Raw genomic sequence first — 16972 nt, forward strand, 5'->3', positions numbered from 1 at the left:
CCTATTCTTAATTCCTTCTTCTGGCTTTTCCCTTATTGTCTGCTCTGTCTCCTTGCTCCCTTGTGGCCTCTTCAAATGTAATTTTAAAAAAGCAGAATTTTAAAAACAATTTGATAAGTAAATGAAGTGTATGTGTATCCTTCAGTAATTTGATTTGCAGGAAATTGACAAAACTTGACAAAAAGAGTGTCCCAGAACAAATCCTTGTAATACAAGGCATCATTGTACATCAGCTAAATTTAGGTACCCAATTATGTTGACTGTGCATCTGTACACTTAAATTCATGTCCCTGCTTTGAGACACTTTTGTTCTTATATTCAGGTGTACGATTTCTTTGCTTTTAAGCATCATCTTGAAATTTTGTGTCACTGGAAATGAGAGCTCAATTCCCTAATAAACTATCCCTTTTACATGTGCAATTTGAGTGCACTGTTATGAAAATGTAGCCCAAAATGTGCATATTGAGACCTTTTAATTTTGTATTAATTTTCCTTCATGAAGGGTCTCAGAAAAGAAACGCTTGAAACAGAAAAGCATATTGTAGAGCTTTCTTCTCAGCTTCAGCAGGAAAAAGTAAGTCCGTTTCCACCTCAGAATAGATGTTTTATCTGCGTGTGCTAAATTCTTACCTCCAAAACTCCTAATTTTTCAAATTGTGAGAAGTGTAATATTTAATTTCAAACATAATATGAAAAGCTATTCCTGTGGCCAGTGTTTCTCATAGAGGTGAACCCACACCAGGAAGTTTGGCTCCAGATGGTTTTTTTTTGGATTGTGAACCACTCTCACCCCAGCCCCTCCAATGGTCAGTGTGAGGGATGGCTCTGAAGCGGGAGGTTGGTTTGGACCTGACTGTCGTTTCTCATTTAAGGTTAGGTTTAGGCTAATGTTGCACACATGCATAAGGTAGAGGGTAGGGTTGCCAGGTGTCTGATTTTCGACCAGCGCACCTGGTCGAAAAGGGACCCTGGCAGCTCCGGTCAGCACTGCTGATCGGGCTATTAAAAGTCCAGTTGATGGGGGGGCTGGCAGGCTCCCTACCCGGCTCTGTGCAGCTCCCAGGAAGCAATAACAATTCCCTCTGGCTCCTAGGCATAGGGGCAGCCACGGGGACTCCACATGCTGCCCCCGCCCTGAGTGCCTGCTCTGCAGTTTCCATTGGCCAGGAACTGCAGCCAATGGGAGCTGTGGGGGTGGCACCTGCAGGCTGGGGCAGCATACAGAGCTCCCCGGCTGCGCCTCTGCCTAGGAGCCGGAGAGACATGTCACTGCTTCCGGAAGCCGCCTGGGGTAAGCGCCACCGGGAGTCCACGCCCCTCACCCCCTCCTGCAACCAACCCTGTGCCCCAGCCCTAATTTCTGGCCCCACCCCAGAGCCTGCACCACCAGCCAGTGCCCTCACCCCAACCCCATGCCCCAGCCCGGTGAAAATGAGCGAGTGAGTGAGGGTGATGGGGAGAGAGAGGGGTGGATGGAGTGAGAAGGGGTGGAGCCTCGGGGCAGGGGTGGGGCAATGGTATTTGGTTTTCTGCTGTTAGAAAGTTGGCAGCCCTATAGAGAAGAGAGTGCAAAAGCCCCTCTCCATTTTGCCTCTGTACAGGGGCTGTTCACAGTCACTCTCCTTGTGCTCTTTGAGTTCATCTGTCGCTGAAGGCTAGTGTTCTAGACAGTGCTAACCTCGCCAAAATATGTAGATAAAGGTCCCTTTTACCCTCTGTACCAGACAAGGGAGATGGCTCCATTCAAAGTGAGGGTGGGAGGAAAAGCACTGACTATACTCAATAAAAGGGTTAAAACAGCTCTAGACAGTGCTTCAGTTGAGGGTATTATACTTGAGTCTGGGTTTGCAATCTATTTCATAATTATATTGTGTATGTACATGACCCACAGAGTGTGTGTACTACTCTGTTAGAAATCAATTATACTGAAAAAATAGAGAAATCTTATTGCATATCTGCATAAATTAAAAGATTTGTGTTCATATCTTTTGCATAGGCAAATGCACTGAAAGCAGACCACCTATCAAAGTCAGTAGAAGCTGTACAAACCCACCTGCAATGCCAGATTCAGAAAAAGGAGGCTGAGAATGATCAGTTGAAAGCAAAATTACAGGTTACAAATATTTTTCCTTTGGTTTTACTTTTAGTTCATTGGTAAATTAATGAAAGTATATTGGGGCCAGAGGGCCATGTTTAATTAGAAGCTGTCAGTCAAATCTTAAAATGTCACTTGCTATTATTAAATTAAATCCCTGGTGTAGACTTAAATTAGAATAGAAAACCCCAAACCAGTAAAAATAATGGAAATATATATTTCTTGAGATCCACTTGGACAATGCTCTTAATTACAAATGAGTTTTACAAATGTTCAGAGCTTACACTATAGACACTCATAGAATGATGTAAAAAGTATCCAAAGTAGCCTTTATCCTGTAAACACTTACACATGTGCACCTAAGGAGTCCCGCTGAAGAGAATGCAACTATTCACATGCTTAAAGTAAACATGGATGGAAATGTTTGCAGGATCAAGGCCTAATAAAGGGACGTATATTAGTGTTAACAACCAGAGAGAGTTGACAGGGGTTGTCATTGTTGAAAGACTGCAAGGATTTGATCAGATGGCTGCAAGGGAGGGGACAGACTGTAGCCACAGATTCTCTACTAGTATTTGAAATGTGCAAGGAATGTGAAATTTAGGATTGAGCAGGGGAGTTCTCTTAAAAGTGGACTATCCCTATTACCTTTTATCTTTTTGAATTTGCCGGATACCTTACCATCAACCTGTTGGTCAGTTGCTTGTTATCACACATTCAATAAAAAGAGAAAAATCTTAGTATGAATATAAGCCTTTGTTTACTTTCTCCAGTTTAGAATAATAATAAAAAAAAGGAAGTTCACTCTTACTGAACAATATTTTGATAATGGTCTCTGCTGCACACACTTTCAATGTGCCAAACTTCAAGCAGAACTGCTACTGCTGAAAATATAACTGCCAAGCTTGGTTTTTTTTATTTAAACTCATTCTTGCTTGTACACTAAATAATGACAATGACATTGAGTAAAACCCTGTGTTAGCCATACTTTATTCTCCCTTATTAAAGATGAGCTAATTTTGTTTGGCTCTTTTTATGGTCTGTGCTGTCTATAGGCCTGGCTGGCATGCCTGCTGGTTCTTCACCAGTTCAACGCATGTATTCTATATACTGGATAATATAATTGAAATTAGCTACTTTGTCTACTACATATAGTATTGTTCTCTGAATACAGAATTATGGCCTACGGAGCCCAAACAAAACAGCCAAGTAAATAGGCTGTGTTCAGGGTTCTTTTCAGGGGCGAAGTAGCATGGAATCCTACCCCATTGGCAATGGAGCACCAGTGGAGAGGCCACTTCTACAATCCATGGTCTATGGGAGCTTGCATAGGTGCTCTGTCATCTCCCATCATATGTGGGGGGAAGGTTTGGCCAGTTGATCTGTATAATTAAAAATTCCTAAAATAGAATCTCTTACTAGAGAAAGATAGAGCAGCATATCATTTTCATTTCATTTTAACTGATCCTCCAAGTAATTACTTGTGGTTGCTCCAAATCAGTTGTAACTAGCCACATATTCAATCTTTTAAGCACAATTAAAGAAACTAGGGAAATTAATACAAGTTGGCAATATAATTTTAAAGGGGAAGGAGAGGTTTTATATAGTCTGAGGAAAGCTGAGTTTTGTAGTTAAACTAAGCATTGTATGTGTATTAGTTGAACATGTCAGAAAAATCAGTTGAATCATCTTACATGCGTAATTTGGGTCTTTTGGTCACTCACGAAGCCCTCCTAGAACAGTAGGAGTTGAAAGGCATGATATGTGACATTGCAAAGGTAACTTGCCTAGATTACAGAGTAGCAGCCGTGTTAGTCTGTATCCGCAAGAATAAAAGGAGTACTTGTCGCACCTTAGAGACTAAAATTTATTTGAGCATAAGCTTTCGAAGTGAGCTGTAGCTTATCTCCTGGAAGCATTATCTCCTGCAAATTGTAACCAAACTTGTTTTTCTGAGCGATTGGTTGAACTAGAAGTAGGATTGTGGACTTGTAGGCTCTAAAGTTTCACATTGTTCTATTTTTGAATGCAGTTATTTTTTGTACATAATTCTACAGTGGTAAGTTCAACTTTCACGATAAAGAGATTGCACTACAGAACTTGTATTAGGTGAATTGAAAAATACTATTTCTTTTGTTTTTTACAGTGCAAGTATTTGTAATAAAAAATAAATATAAAGTGAGCACTGTACACTTTGTATTCTGTGTTGTAATTGAAATCAACATATTTGAAAATGTAGAAAACATCCACAAATATTTAAATGGTATTTTTTAATCGTGTAATTAATCACGATTAAATTTTTTTTAATCGCTTGCCAGCCCTAATATATGGTATTTGCCATTAAGAAGTCAACATTTGGAAATAAAAAGTAGGGTAGATTTTTTTTTTTTTTTTCAGGTTTGGAAGATTACTTATTTTCTCCTCTAACACTTTTACTCCGGAACATGAAATTAAGTATACACATTCCATGTTTTGTTCTGAAGGATATTGTTTCTTGTACTTCTGCACAATGTAATTATTAGAATTCTCCCAGCAGATTTTATTAAATGGTATATTTCAAGGAATAAGCTGATCTTTGCATAAAGATTCAGTGAGAGTAGACAGCCGTATGGGCTGAGGATTTCAAAGGAATCTAAGGTAATTAAGTGTCCATAGCCCATTGAAGTCAGCTGATACCCTGACAAAGCCTTGGGACAGGTTGAATGTTTTCTGCTCATTATGAAATGAGTTCCAAGTTTAAATTTACTAAAGTCTTTGTAAAGGACATAGCTGCATGCTACGCAGGACTGTCAGTCATACTGTGATAGTGACATCTTGTGGTGATATAAAGGACTAACAATTGTATTCCATATGTATTTCTTTAACCTAATATACACAACACGGTAGGTGAGGTAATATCTTTTACCAACGTATAAGCAACAGACTGACAAATAAAAATCTTCTATATTCTCCTAAATTTGCTTAATTCATTGCAGATATTATCTCCCAAATCACAGTTATAAAGATCAAACACAAATATAAACTGCTTCATTTCACACTTACATCAAGAAGTAACATTGTTCCTTTTTTTTTTTTTTCTTTTGACTACCAAGTAGATTGCATACCATTCTAGCTATGTATGTGTTTGGAACCCACCTTAGGGAGGGTCATGGCCCAAACTTGAATGAGAAGGCACTATACCTGTTTTTAATTCATGTTACATTTAGTCATGTCTGCCTTTAAACTATTTTAAGATGACCTGATAGAGGATTTTATATAGACTGGTATATGTAGCTGACATATTTACTACTTTATTGCATGGTGGAAAAATTGTCGATAATATCAATGTGGCTTTAAGACTGTCCATCAAGAAACAGTTGCATGCTGGTACATTGTTGATGCCATCAATGGCCATCCTAAAGACAACTGTGTTTGGGCCCTCTTTCAAGCAGGCTTTAAGGATACATCTGATTGCTTTCTTCGCCAAATGTCACTATACCTTGTTTTAATGTCTTTGATGTGATTTGCCTCTAGCATCCTTATTGAAATAAAAAATGCTATGTAGGGGAACAAACATAAATATCTAGTTCAAGTAACTTGCCCAGCCTTGCATAGGAATTCTGTGGCAGAGGCATGGAGAGAATCCAGTTCTCCAGGGCAACGTTCATCTGACTCAACTTTGAGACCATCCTTTCTCTTTTTGCAATCTTCTGCCTCATTCACTGTATACTTCTAACTTCTGCAATAAATGATGCAGGGGTGCTGAAGATAATTGTCTTGTTCGCTGCACAGCCCTGATTCATCCCCAGACTGGGTGCATTCAGACCACTGAATGAGGCAGGGGTCCTGTGGAAAATATACTATGTTATCATGTAATTAAAGACTGTACTATAATTTATACACATAAGGCAGTGTTGGCGTTTCCTAAGTTTTGAGTGTATGACTATGCAGCCTTAATGTTCTTTTTAATGTATTTGGTTAAATGTAATTTCCTAATTTTTTCAAAAACAAACTGCAAAAAAGTTTCTGTCATGTGGAGTCATATTGATTGCCAGGTTGGGTCATCAGCAGATATTAGACCCTTACATCCACAGCACATACTTGAACCACTTGAGCTAATCTAGTAACTGATAGCAGTAGTAGGTGGTTATATGCTGTGTTGGCCAGCCACTATAGGAGGATGAAACACACACACACTTTTTCAGTGGTCTTCAGAACTATTTGCTGACAACAGAAGAATGTAGCGACTTAGGACTCTTGGGTTCTATTCCAGGTTCTGGATGGGAGTATTTTCTAGTAATTGTAGACTCTTCTGCCCCTCGAACCCCAGTCTGTCCTTCTCCCCATTTGCTGCTCGTGCCCCCCACAACCTACTCACTTATTCCTATCCTCTTCCCCTTCTGCTGTGCCCCCATCCCCAAGGCTTTCCCCCACCATTTGGCTCCTTCCTTACCCTCCGGCTTATGTACCCTCCTCCCCCTCTGTCCCTCCATCCCCATTTCTCACTATTCAGTGTGTGGAAATATGGGGTGCACAGCTTCTGTTCTCACCCTGGTGCATGTATTTGGGATGCAGGAAGCCTAGTGCAGGTGGGGTGAAAGTCTTTCTCCCCTGCATGGTTATGTTACTGTGACTCAAAATCTGCCCCATAATGTTCAGAATATATCATTCATTTTGCTTAATTATGCTGCAGACTCTGGAAAAGAAAATAACTGAGTGGAAGCTTCAAATTGGCAAACACAAGCACCAAATTTTAGCTGTAAAGGAAACAAATGAGCAAAAGAAGAAAGCTCTGAAAAAAGCAACCAGAGCCCAGAAACAAAGAGCTGAATGTTTTGAAGCATCTGTTGAAAAACTAACTTCCAAAATTAGAAAGAGGGTAAGTGGCTGTGTTGATATAATCAAATGTTTTTTAAAATAATCAATTATTTAAAATAATAAGTGCAATCAAACATTAAGATTGCCTCATCATTGAAGAACAGTAATGACCGACTGAGCATACTGTACTCTGGACTGGTACCTTTTAATTTGTTCCACTTTAGAGAAGGGTAATTTAAAATCAGTGATCCAAAAGTAATTGCTAGATAAGATGCATGAACTTTAAGGTCAGAAGGGACCATCATAATCATCTAGTCTTCATTTTGTTAAAAAAATTAAAACGTCAGTTTAGTGAATGACTTGGACCATGTGGTTGTACAATTTGTAAGTTTGCTCTAGGGGCTTTGGTCTCCCTTCAGTACGGTATGCCAGTTAATACTACTGGGAGTCATGCACATTAATCCTTAAATATCATTGAGAAGCTTGTTCCCTTACATTCATAGGCGGGCCCCGATCTTGCAGTTTGAGCTGTGTGGATAGACATTGAAGTTAATGGGCACAAATGTCCACTCACACAGATCAGATTGCAGGATTGGGGTCTTGATGTCTTAGTACGCAGCTATTGTCTTTTTTCAAAAATGGATCCAGCAGGCAGCATGTCTTGTAGATGCTCAAATCTCTCTTTGTAAGCTGTATGCTCTGAATTTTGTAGAGCTTTGAAAATGAAGTTAGAATCCTCTCATTCAGCTGTTGCTTGGACCTTGTTGAGGGCCTCTTGCTGCCTTTTTTTTCACCAATGTTAAGAAATTTCAGAAGGCCAGGAGGATCAGAACTTTTTTGAGTGATCTTTCTGGAGCTGGTGGATTACAATTCTGAATAGAATCAGTTGTCCCATTAGAGTACATTTAAAACTTGGTCTCCTTTCATTGCACTTCCCAATAGGTGGGAATATGCTTTCATCATAACGTTACACCATTTTAGACATACAATACATTTGCCTAGTTGATATATCAGGATCTAATTAAATTTGCTTTGTTTCTTCTTTGTGGGCTTAATTTACCTTCAGACCATACGATGCAACTTGGTTTTCTCATGATGACATTCAGTTGAACTGGACCTTTTAATAAATTAATTAATTAAAGTAATTTAATTGCCATTTGTCTAACTCCAATTTTTTTGTGTTCTCATAGTACTTTCCCTTTATTTTCCTATTGTGAGGTTTAAGCTGAAGGTTTTCGAAGCAGTTAATTTTAATGGAACATGTGTGGCTAACTCTTCGCTGCTTTGAGAAGCTCTACTTTAACTGCCATTAAATAAACCACAAAATCCAATCTTTCTTCTTTTGTGTTTGAAACTCTCTTAGTTAGCTATTGTTTCTTTTTCACAACATTTTGATATTGTGACTCAATTTCATTTTGGCATTTATTTTGATCTCTTATTTTAAAAAATGTTGTCATTCTTATGTCTCAAAGATTAGTACAGTCAAAATATTTATTTTAAGAAAACATTTTACCTCAAATTTTGAAGTCTTGCTGCAGTCTGCAGCTAGAAAACACTATGAATGCTTAATTGTGATTAAGTTCTAGGGACTCATAATTCTGTAGTTCAAGCTTATTTAACATATTTAAAAATTTATTTTAATTTCTCTTCTTGAGATTGCAAGCTTAAGTTTACATTATTTTATACTACTGAGGTGTGACTTATGGTTGCTTTAAATTAAAATTCCTTTTGTGTTTAGGGAACTGTGCAAAATTAAAAAGCAGTTCTTATGTTACATGATCTATATTTTGTATATTCTCCAGGAAGTCAAATTGTCTGAAGTACTTTCAGCTTCCAGTGTCTGGAAAAATCATCATGAGAAGGCTGTAGAAGAAAAGACTAGATTAGAGGTTCAAACTGAAACTCTGAAGAAGTAAGTTAAACTATTGAAGCTTTTTGCAAATTAATAAGAAATCATATTAATTTCATATACAGGTTTTTCTATTTAAAATTCTAGGTAGAATTTAGAACTTGGAAATTGGTGCTCAGAATTAGATATTTCAACTATGGAACATATCTTAGCATTATAGCCTTCTCTCTATTGGATCACACAACTTCCATTATAACTAAAGAGTAACTCCTACTCATCAAGGAGTGTATTCTGTCCGCTACATCATTCCTGACTACAGGGGCTTACTGTGCTTGACACAGGGAACCCTCTCATCTGCCAGCAGTGGCTGCAATTACAGGCTATGAACTTGGGTTACACCTCACACGGGGAAAATAGCTGAAGGATCTGAGTAGTAACTGATACAACAGGGATTCTCCTCTCCAGCCCCACTGTCAAAGCTTGCCTCCACAGCAGCACAAAAGAACCCCCCTGTATAGACTCCTGGCTTTCTACTCACAATTCTGCTGCAGTGAATCTGACCAGTTAGTTCCACTACGGAATGGGCCTTCCATACATGGAGATAGGGGTAGGATTTGCCACCGAATGTATGCATGTGTGCCATTTTTATAACATTGTATTCCCTGTAATCACAGACAAAACAGAACTCCCTAAAATCTTAAAATATATAATAGAAAAAGGTTGAATAATTAAAAATGCCTTTTTCCTTGGCATATGGTAAGAAATATTCTTACACATTTTTATGGTTTGAACTACAGTTTGTATTTCCAATAGGTTTTTCATAAATATGTAAAATAAGACTAATGGCTGCTGCCTGTACTTTTTAGTTGGGTTTCATGCAGAATGTTTGTTTTGTCAAATAGCTGTTTAAAGAGGAATGTTCACATGTTTATAAGGGCCAAAATTAAGTTTACAGGTTTTGGTTTTTTAAGTCTCAGAAAACCTAATTTTCATGGAAAGCATTCTCATTTTTTTTTTTTAATTTCAAAGAAAAAGTTTCTTTCCTTAGAGTTAAACATTGCAGCAAAAACTATGGCACTATGCCAGGGAATGAGCACCAGAAAGCAAAACTCTCTATGAACAGACGTGAATCTGATTAGACAATTTTCATTATCTAATTTGACAGTAGTACAAAAAGTAAATTGGCATAAATGGTGAAAAGTAAAGTAGAATTGGTTTACTTTTAATAGTTGAAGGTGGTATTCCTAACCTACATAAGACAATTTTTTAAGATGGCTTTTAATTTGACAGTCCCTTTTTAAATTCTGCATCATAATGTCTTGGGCTGTAAATATATATAATCTGATATTTGTGCTGGAAGAGTGCCTGTGCATTCCATCTAATCAGCTTATTTACAATTGTTCTAACCCCATTTCACATCCTTTAATCTTATTACATCATTTATTGGAAAAGCTGAAGAACTTGCAACTTCTCCAGTTGCTCATTTGGGGTGTGTAAATATGTGGAGTTACTTTAATAAAAACAAAAAACCAAAAACCCACAAACTTTTCAATAACTGCTAGAGGAACATAATATGCAACTTAAATTTTAAAAAGTACTATATGCTAGTTGCTGCAAAAGTTCTTGATTTATTTAATAAAGGCAGATCACAAACCTTTTGGAGGACCTGAAAAAAATACAAGATTGTGGAAGAAATTCAAATGAAGAAATCCATGGAAAGCTTAATTCTATCAATTCAGAAAATGCAAATATTCGTCTTGAAAATGCAAAATTAAAGGTAGATATATCATTTCATTGTTCAGTATGAGAATAACACTGGATACCTGATGCATTTTAAAATAAAGAGTAACTAGATTTAATTCAGATGTTGTTATTCCTATACATTTTTAATATCTCGAAGCCTCCTTTAATAATCTGTGCACTTATACAGTACCTTCCATCCAAGGATCCCAAAGAGCTTTACAGGCATTAATGAACTAAACATCACAAGACCCATGTGAAGTTGGTGAAAATGAGACAATGATAGGTTAACACAGGAAATCTGTGGCAGAGCTAGGAATAGGTCTTTGATCTCCCAGTCCTGTACCTTACCACACTACCTTGTGTCCTTTTCATTATCATTATCTGTATGATTACGTAACTAACAATTACCCTTCTAACTTGAAACAAATTTTAACAATGTTCCAAACATGGGAACTGAGTTCACTTTTAATAACTAGTTTCAAATTAAGTTAAGGAGGTTTCATACTTGCTTGGCGCAATTTGATAGAGTCTCTCGGACTTTCCTTTGCTGGTTTTGCTCCTACCTATCCTACTGTTCTTTTTCCGTGGCTCATATTATTGATTCTGGATATCTCCATTGTGGGCTTTTCCTGTAAACCAAAGCTTTACACACTGAAAAACCAATCACTGGGGCTTCTGGGTGGCCACCTTTCATCCCACTCCTCCAAAGATTATATTCACAATTATTATTTAATTGTTAATTACATCAAAAGATGCCTAGTTCATACGTCATTTGATCTACAAATACTGCAATCCAGTTTGTAACAAGAAAGCTTCTTTACCATTCAAGTAATTTTATTGCTGCATAAATAGTTCAAATGGCATTTGACTTTCTGTGTGAAATTCCCAAACAGTAAGTCTCGAGAGATCTAATTAAAAACAAGATTTATTAAGAGTGTAGAGAGAAGATCAGCTCAGAATAAAATAGTATACATAATATCTGGTTTATGTTTAGTTACAATAAAAGTTTAAAAAAAACCTAAACATGTCTAGAAAGTACTCTTTTCTTTTGTCCTTCTAGCCTTTCACAGTATGCCTACACTTGGAATTGGAGCTTGGGGGTGTAATTCCCAGCTCAAGAAGAAATACTCATGCTAGCTCTGATCAAGCTACCATGATAAAACTAGAGTATAGCCATGAGCAGCGGAGGGCCTAGCTGCCACAAGTACGATCCCATCCAAGACCCCAGACATATATTCGGGGCTGCTAGGCCGTCCGACTGCTTGTGCTGCCACAGCTACATTCTGTTTTTAGCATGGTAGCTTGATCAGAACTAGTGCGAGTATTTCTCCTCGAGTTGGGAATCACACTCCTAGCTTGAAGTATAGACGTACATTGAGAATCACATTCTCCGGTTTCAAGTACCTCCCTGCTTCCCTTTCAGATCCCAGTACTTTAATGTTGAAAGTGGTCACAGACTATAAAGAAAAGGAGTACTAGTGGCGCCTTAAAGACTAACCAATTTATTTGAGCATAAGCTTTCGTGTAGCTCACCAAAGCTTATGCTCAAATAAATTGGTTAGTCTCTAAGGTGCCACTAGTACTCCTTTTCTTTTTGCGAATACAGACTAACATGGCTGCTACTCTGAAACAGACTATAAAGATGTTCCAGAATTCATCATCACATCAGACCTGCTGGTCAAGGTTACATAGGCAATACAACAATATATTGTTTGATCAGGTGTACTATCTGGGGGAAGTGAAACAGTTTCTGTTCTCTATATAGTGACTTATCCCCTATAGTCCTTACAATCCAATAGCCCTTGCAACTTGGAAAATAAATCCAAGATTTCCTTTTTTTAACCAAGGCTGTCAAATGCCTCTTTGATTTTGCCTACTTCTTAGTCAGCCAGAGAATCAAGCTGATTGAATATTGGTTTGCCCTAACTAGAGTTAGATTAACTCACACTCAGTCTGTCTTTAAAATGACAGGATTTACATCTTTTGTGTAGTATTTCTATTCTGGATCAAATATGAATGAAAGTTGACAGATTTAAATGAGTTTGTCACAGTTACTTACCATGCAAAATAACAAAATGTGATCATGTACAACTAAATACCAGTAGTTTAATGGCTAGTCATATAATAGTGCTGATGGTGCTTTGATTTCTTAATTCTTCATTATCAGAAAAAAAGTGTATTGCCTATAACAAGAATAAAATATTTATTTTCTGTATATTTTAATCTAGGCTTTACTTGCTGCTTTGGAAGACAACACTGTTTCGGCTGAAGCTGAACTCTTAAACCTGCAAGAAAAAGTAAAGCAGCAGGAAAATCTTGCTGAACAGTATAAAACTCAGGTGACTAATGGACCTGGAGGCTTAAGTATCAGTTTTATGTCTACATGCAGTTTTGAGATAATGATGAGGATCTTATTTGAGAGACAAGGTGATAAGGTAATATCTTTTACTGGACCATCTTCAGCTGGTGAAAGAGACAAGCTTTTGAGCTACATAGAGGTCTTCCTCAGGTCTGGGAAAGGTACTCAGAGTGTCACAGCTAAATATGAGGTTGAACAGTTTAGCATAAGTAGTTAGCACATATTCTAAGGGACCATTCCAGGTGAAGTTACCTATTAACATCCCTGTAGTCATAGTACAAAAAAGGGGTGAGGGGATTAGTGGGTTACAGATTGTTGTCTTTAGTAAGATCATGATTTTTAGGCCTTGTCTACGCTACAAAGTTTTGTCAACAAAAGTTAAGCTGCTTTAATTAAAACCGCTGTTGCATGTCCACACTGTGCTCCTTGTGTCGACAGAGTGCATCCACGCTAGCAGCTGTTGCATCGATACAGAGAGCAGGCCACTGTGGTAGCTATCCCAATGTGCCACTGGCCGCAGGATGCTTTGGGAAGAGTTTGCAATGCCTCATGGGGCAGGTACAGCATCACATGTTGCAGGTTTCTCAATCCCAACTTTCCATGGGCATCCTAGTAGATTATCAGCTGCTTTTCAGCTGAAGTGGGGGGGCGAGGAGAGACAGGAGAGTGGTGTGTCCAGGGCAGGGAAGACAGCAGGCCAACCGACTGACCTATCCTGAGGCAGGGGAGGAGGACACGCCCCTCCACATCAGCCCCCGGCTCTGCTCTGCACAGCAGTCTGTCCCGAAGCAGCCCGCTCTGCCTGCCTATGGTTCTGTGATTCCCTCCGAGTTCTCTCACAGCCTCCTCAGCTGCCGGGAATGGCATCCTGAGCAGCTCTGTGAGCTCTCCATGCTGAGGAATGTCAAAGCAGCACAGCAGTCCCCACCCACCCTCCACTCCCTGCAGCAGCAGTCTGCCTGGTGCTGTGTTCCTAGTGCAGGGCAGAACAGGAGCATGCCAAGTTAATGATTTGCTCTTTGTTCTCAGAGCAGAGCAGCATGTTCAGCTGTCCTGGAGCTTTGAAAGGGGAGGGGCACATGCCTTCAGGGCAGCAGAGATCAAAACAGTGAGCAGAGTGGTCACTGCAGGCATTGTGGGATACTGGTGGAAATCAGTTATGTCAACAAAACAAACGGCAGCGTCTACACTGACCTGACGCTTTGTTGCTTTAACTTTGCCACGAAAAGCTTTATGCCTCTAATCAAGGTGGTTTTATTTTGTCAGCAAAACAGCAGAGTTTTGCTGCCAAAAACAGCTCTGTAGTGTGTACACCTCCCCTGTTTTGTTGGCAAAAGGCAGTGTTTGCTGACAAAACTTTGTAGTGAAGACAGGGCTATAGTGTCTAGCAAAGTTAGGAATTTAAGCTCCTAGGCTCTCCTTTTGAAAGTGGTGTTGTGCAAGTTTCCTTTGAGGATGAGGACTGATAGGTCAGATATATTGTTCACTCACAGGTGATATGGTGTTTTTGTCTTGTATCATTTTCCTGTGTGAGTTCATTCGAGAATGTAGCGATTGTCTGGTTTCACCCACATAGTTGTTACTGGGGCATTTAGTGCACTGCATGAGGTAAACCACATGTTGTGATAAGCATGTGTAGGACCCATGGATCTTTAAAGGTGTGTTGTAGGGGGTGTTGATCATGGTAGTAGTGGAGATAAGTCTGCAGGTTTTGCATCTGTTGTTCTGTCAGGATCTGGTGTCGCTTTGAGTTGCTGTTCTGGTCTGCAGGGAGGTTGCATCTGATGATGAGCTTGGAGAGGTTGGGGGGGTTGTTTGAAGGCCAGAAGAGGGGGTTCAGGTAAGATTTTTTTTTTTTCAGGATGGGGTCCACATCGACTATGTATTGTAGCTGTTTGATGATACCCCTTATGGGTTCCAGTGTGGGGTGGTAGGTGACAACTAGGGGTGTGCTGTCAGAGGGGGGTGTATTTCTGCATTGAAGCAGGTTCTCTCAGGGTATTTGGGTGGCCTGTTCCATGATGTGATCTACTTCTCTGGTGGAGTGTCCTTGTTCAGTGAAGGTGGTTTTGAGTGATTTAAGGTGTGTATCCTGGACTTTCTCCTTGGAGCACAGTCACTGGTATCTGAGTACCTGGCTGTAGTTAACAGATAAAACCTTGAAGAAATTTTTTTGGACAAATGCACCATGAAACCAATGATATACCTGAGATACATCAATGATATTTCAGATGACTTAAGTTCCCTCATAGATTTCAACCATGACTTCAACAACCACCACCCACCCATTAAACTCGCTCTGGAACATTCCGATGCTAGCATCAACTTCCTGGACACAATGATCAGCTTCAACAATGGAACCCTAGAGACAATTATATACAAGAAACCCATGGATCACCACACTTACCTTCATAGATCCATTAATCACCCCAAACACACCAAGATATCTGTTATCTAAAGCCAGGCACTCCGATACCACAGAATATGCTCCAAGGAGAAAGTCCAGGATACATACCTTAAAACATCCAAAACCACCTTCACCAAACAAGGACACTCCACCTGAGAAGTAGCTCACATCATGGAATGGACCACCCAAATACCTGGAGAGAACCTGCTTCAGTACAGAAATGAAACCCACTCCAAATGCACACCCTTAGTTGTCACCTACCACCCAACACTGGAACCCATACAGGGTATCATCAAACTACTACAACCCTTACTTGATGAGGACCCCACCCTGAAAGAAATCTTTCGTGAACTCCCTCTTCTGGCCTTCAAATAACCTCTCCAAGCTCATCAGAAGCAAGATCTCCACAGACCAGGACATCTGGTAACAGTCCTGGGACTAGTGAGGCAGCACTAGAGTAATGTTTTGGCAGTCTGTTTATATGGCATATGGATATTTTGTCTCAGTGCTAGGGAAATACCAACAAAGCCCATATTTTACAAATCTGTTTTAAGTTCCTTAGCAATTCCTTTGTAGTATGTGCCTTTGTTTACAGAGAGGAAATTTTAGCATGATGAAATCAGATATTTTATAGAATTCGGTGACAGCGTAAGGGCACACTTGACTGACATCCCTGACTCGTCATATTTTATAATTACTCACCAGGAAGTAGTCAGTTTACAAACTCTAAACCCTGCCAACAGGCCTTGCCTATGGAGCAAAGAGCTACAATAAAATTTTTAGCCTGCTGTAAGAGACAAGAGGTAGTTCCTTAGCACATCCAGCCTTAAGTAGGTATTAGGGTCCAAACTAATGACTGGGCTACCTTCAGAAATAGGCTACCGTTAGTTGACACCCATTGTTTTGAGATGGAAGGGACTGGACAGCCAACTGCTCTCACACAACAGCTGCAGCTCGTTTTCCATGGTGGATAATGAGCCATTATATTACCAGTTAAATTTGGCGTTTTATATTCAGAGTTGCCCTTTCAAAATATTTGCTGTGAAGCGGGGTCTGTCACACTGCAGCAAATTTGAAAAAAGAAAACTTTAATACAAATATCATTTCCTGATGCCAGGAACTTAGTTTCCTCACTGCTTCTCTTGATTACATTTATTTCAGAAAAAACTTTCTCCCTCTCAGCCCAGCTTCTCCACTTACTTGCTGCTGCAGGGAAGCCATAATTTTGCTCTTTATCATAAGAATTTGTTACAGTGGAAATGATTGATGTAATTTTGACTTCACTGCAAAGATGAGATAGAAGAGAGATTGGAATACAAAGGGGGAAATTCCTTGTTGAAGCACATATATTTTTGATAAGTAACAGAAGTTGGAGGCATGGAAAACCTGTGAAACACATGCAAGGAGAATGGGTTTACCTTTAAGTATTCTGCAGTGTAAAAGCTCTTTTTAACTGAAGTAGTATTTCTCTCTGTTAAATACATTACAAACAGATAGTTGCTTTCAGCAACCTGAAAGGGGGTTCCAAAGAGGATGGATCTAGACTGTTCTCAGTGGTAGCAGATGACAGAACAAGGAGTAATGGTCTCAAGTTGCAGTGGAGGAGGTTTAGGTTGGATATTAGGAAAAGCTTTTTCACTAGGAGGGTGGTGAAACACTGGAATGCGTTACCTAGGGAGGTGGTGGAATCTCCTTCCTTTGATATTTTTAAGGTCAAGCTTG

The 16972-nt window shown here is 39.3% G+C and overlaps 1 protein-coding gene across 17 annotated transcripts in view; it reads left to right on the forward strand.

Annotated features, from left to right (window-relative positions):
- The window catches only part of ODF2L (outer dense fiber of sperm tails 2 like), a 48116-nt gene that overhangs the window by 14668 nt on the left and 16476 nt on the right, over positions 1–16972 (forward strand). For all 17 annotated transcript variants that reach the window (XM_043521017.1, XM_043521022.1, XM_043521014.1 and 14 more), the window contains 6 exons: positions 503–574; positions 1997–2113; positions 6768–6953; positions 8695–8804; positions 10383–10518; positions 12713–12823. In XM_043521017.1, the coding sequence (XP_043376952.1) occupies positions 503–574; positions 1997–2113; positions 6768–6953; positions 8695–8804; positions 10383–10518; positions 12713–12823 (732 nt within the window). The remainder of the gene's footprint in view (positions 1–502; positions 575–1996; positions 2114–6767; positions 6954–8694; positions 8805–10382; positions 10519–12712; positions 12824–16972) is intronic.

The sequence above is a fragment of the Chelonia mydas genome, chromosome 8 (assembly GCF_015237465.2).
Source record: "Chelonia mydas isolate rCheMyd1 chromosome 8, rCheMyd1.pri.v2, whole genome shotgun sequence".
NCBI classification, from domain to species: Eukaryota; Metazoa; Chordata; order Testudines; family Cheloniidae; genus Chelonia; species Chelonia mydas.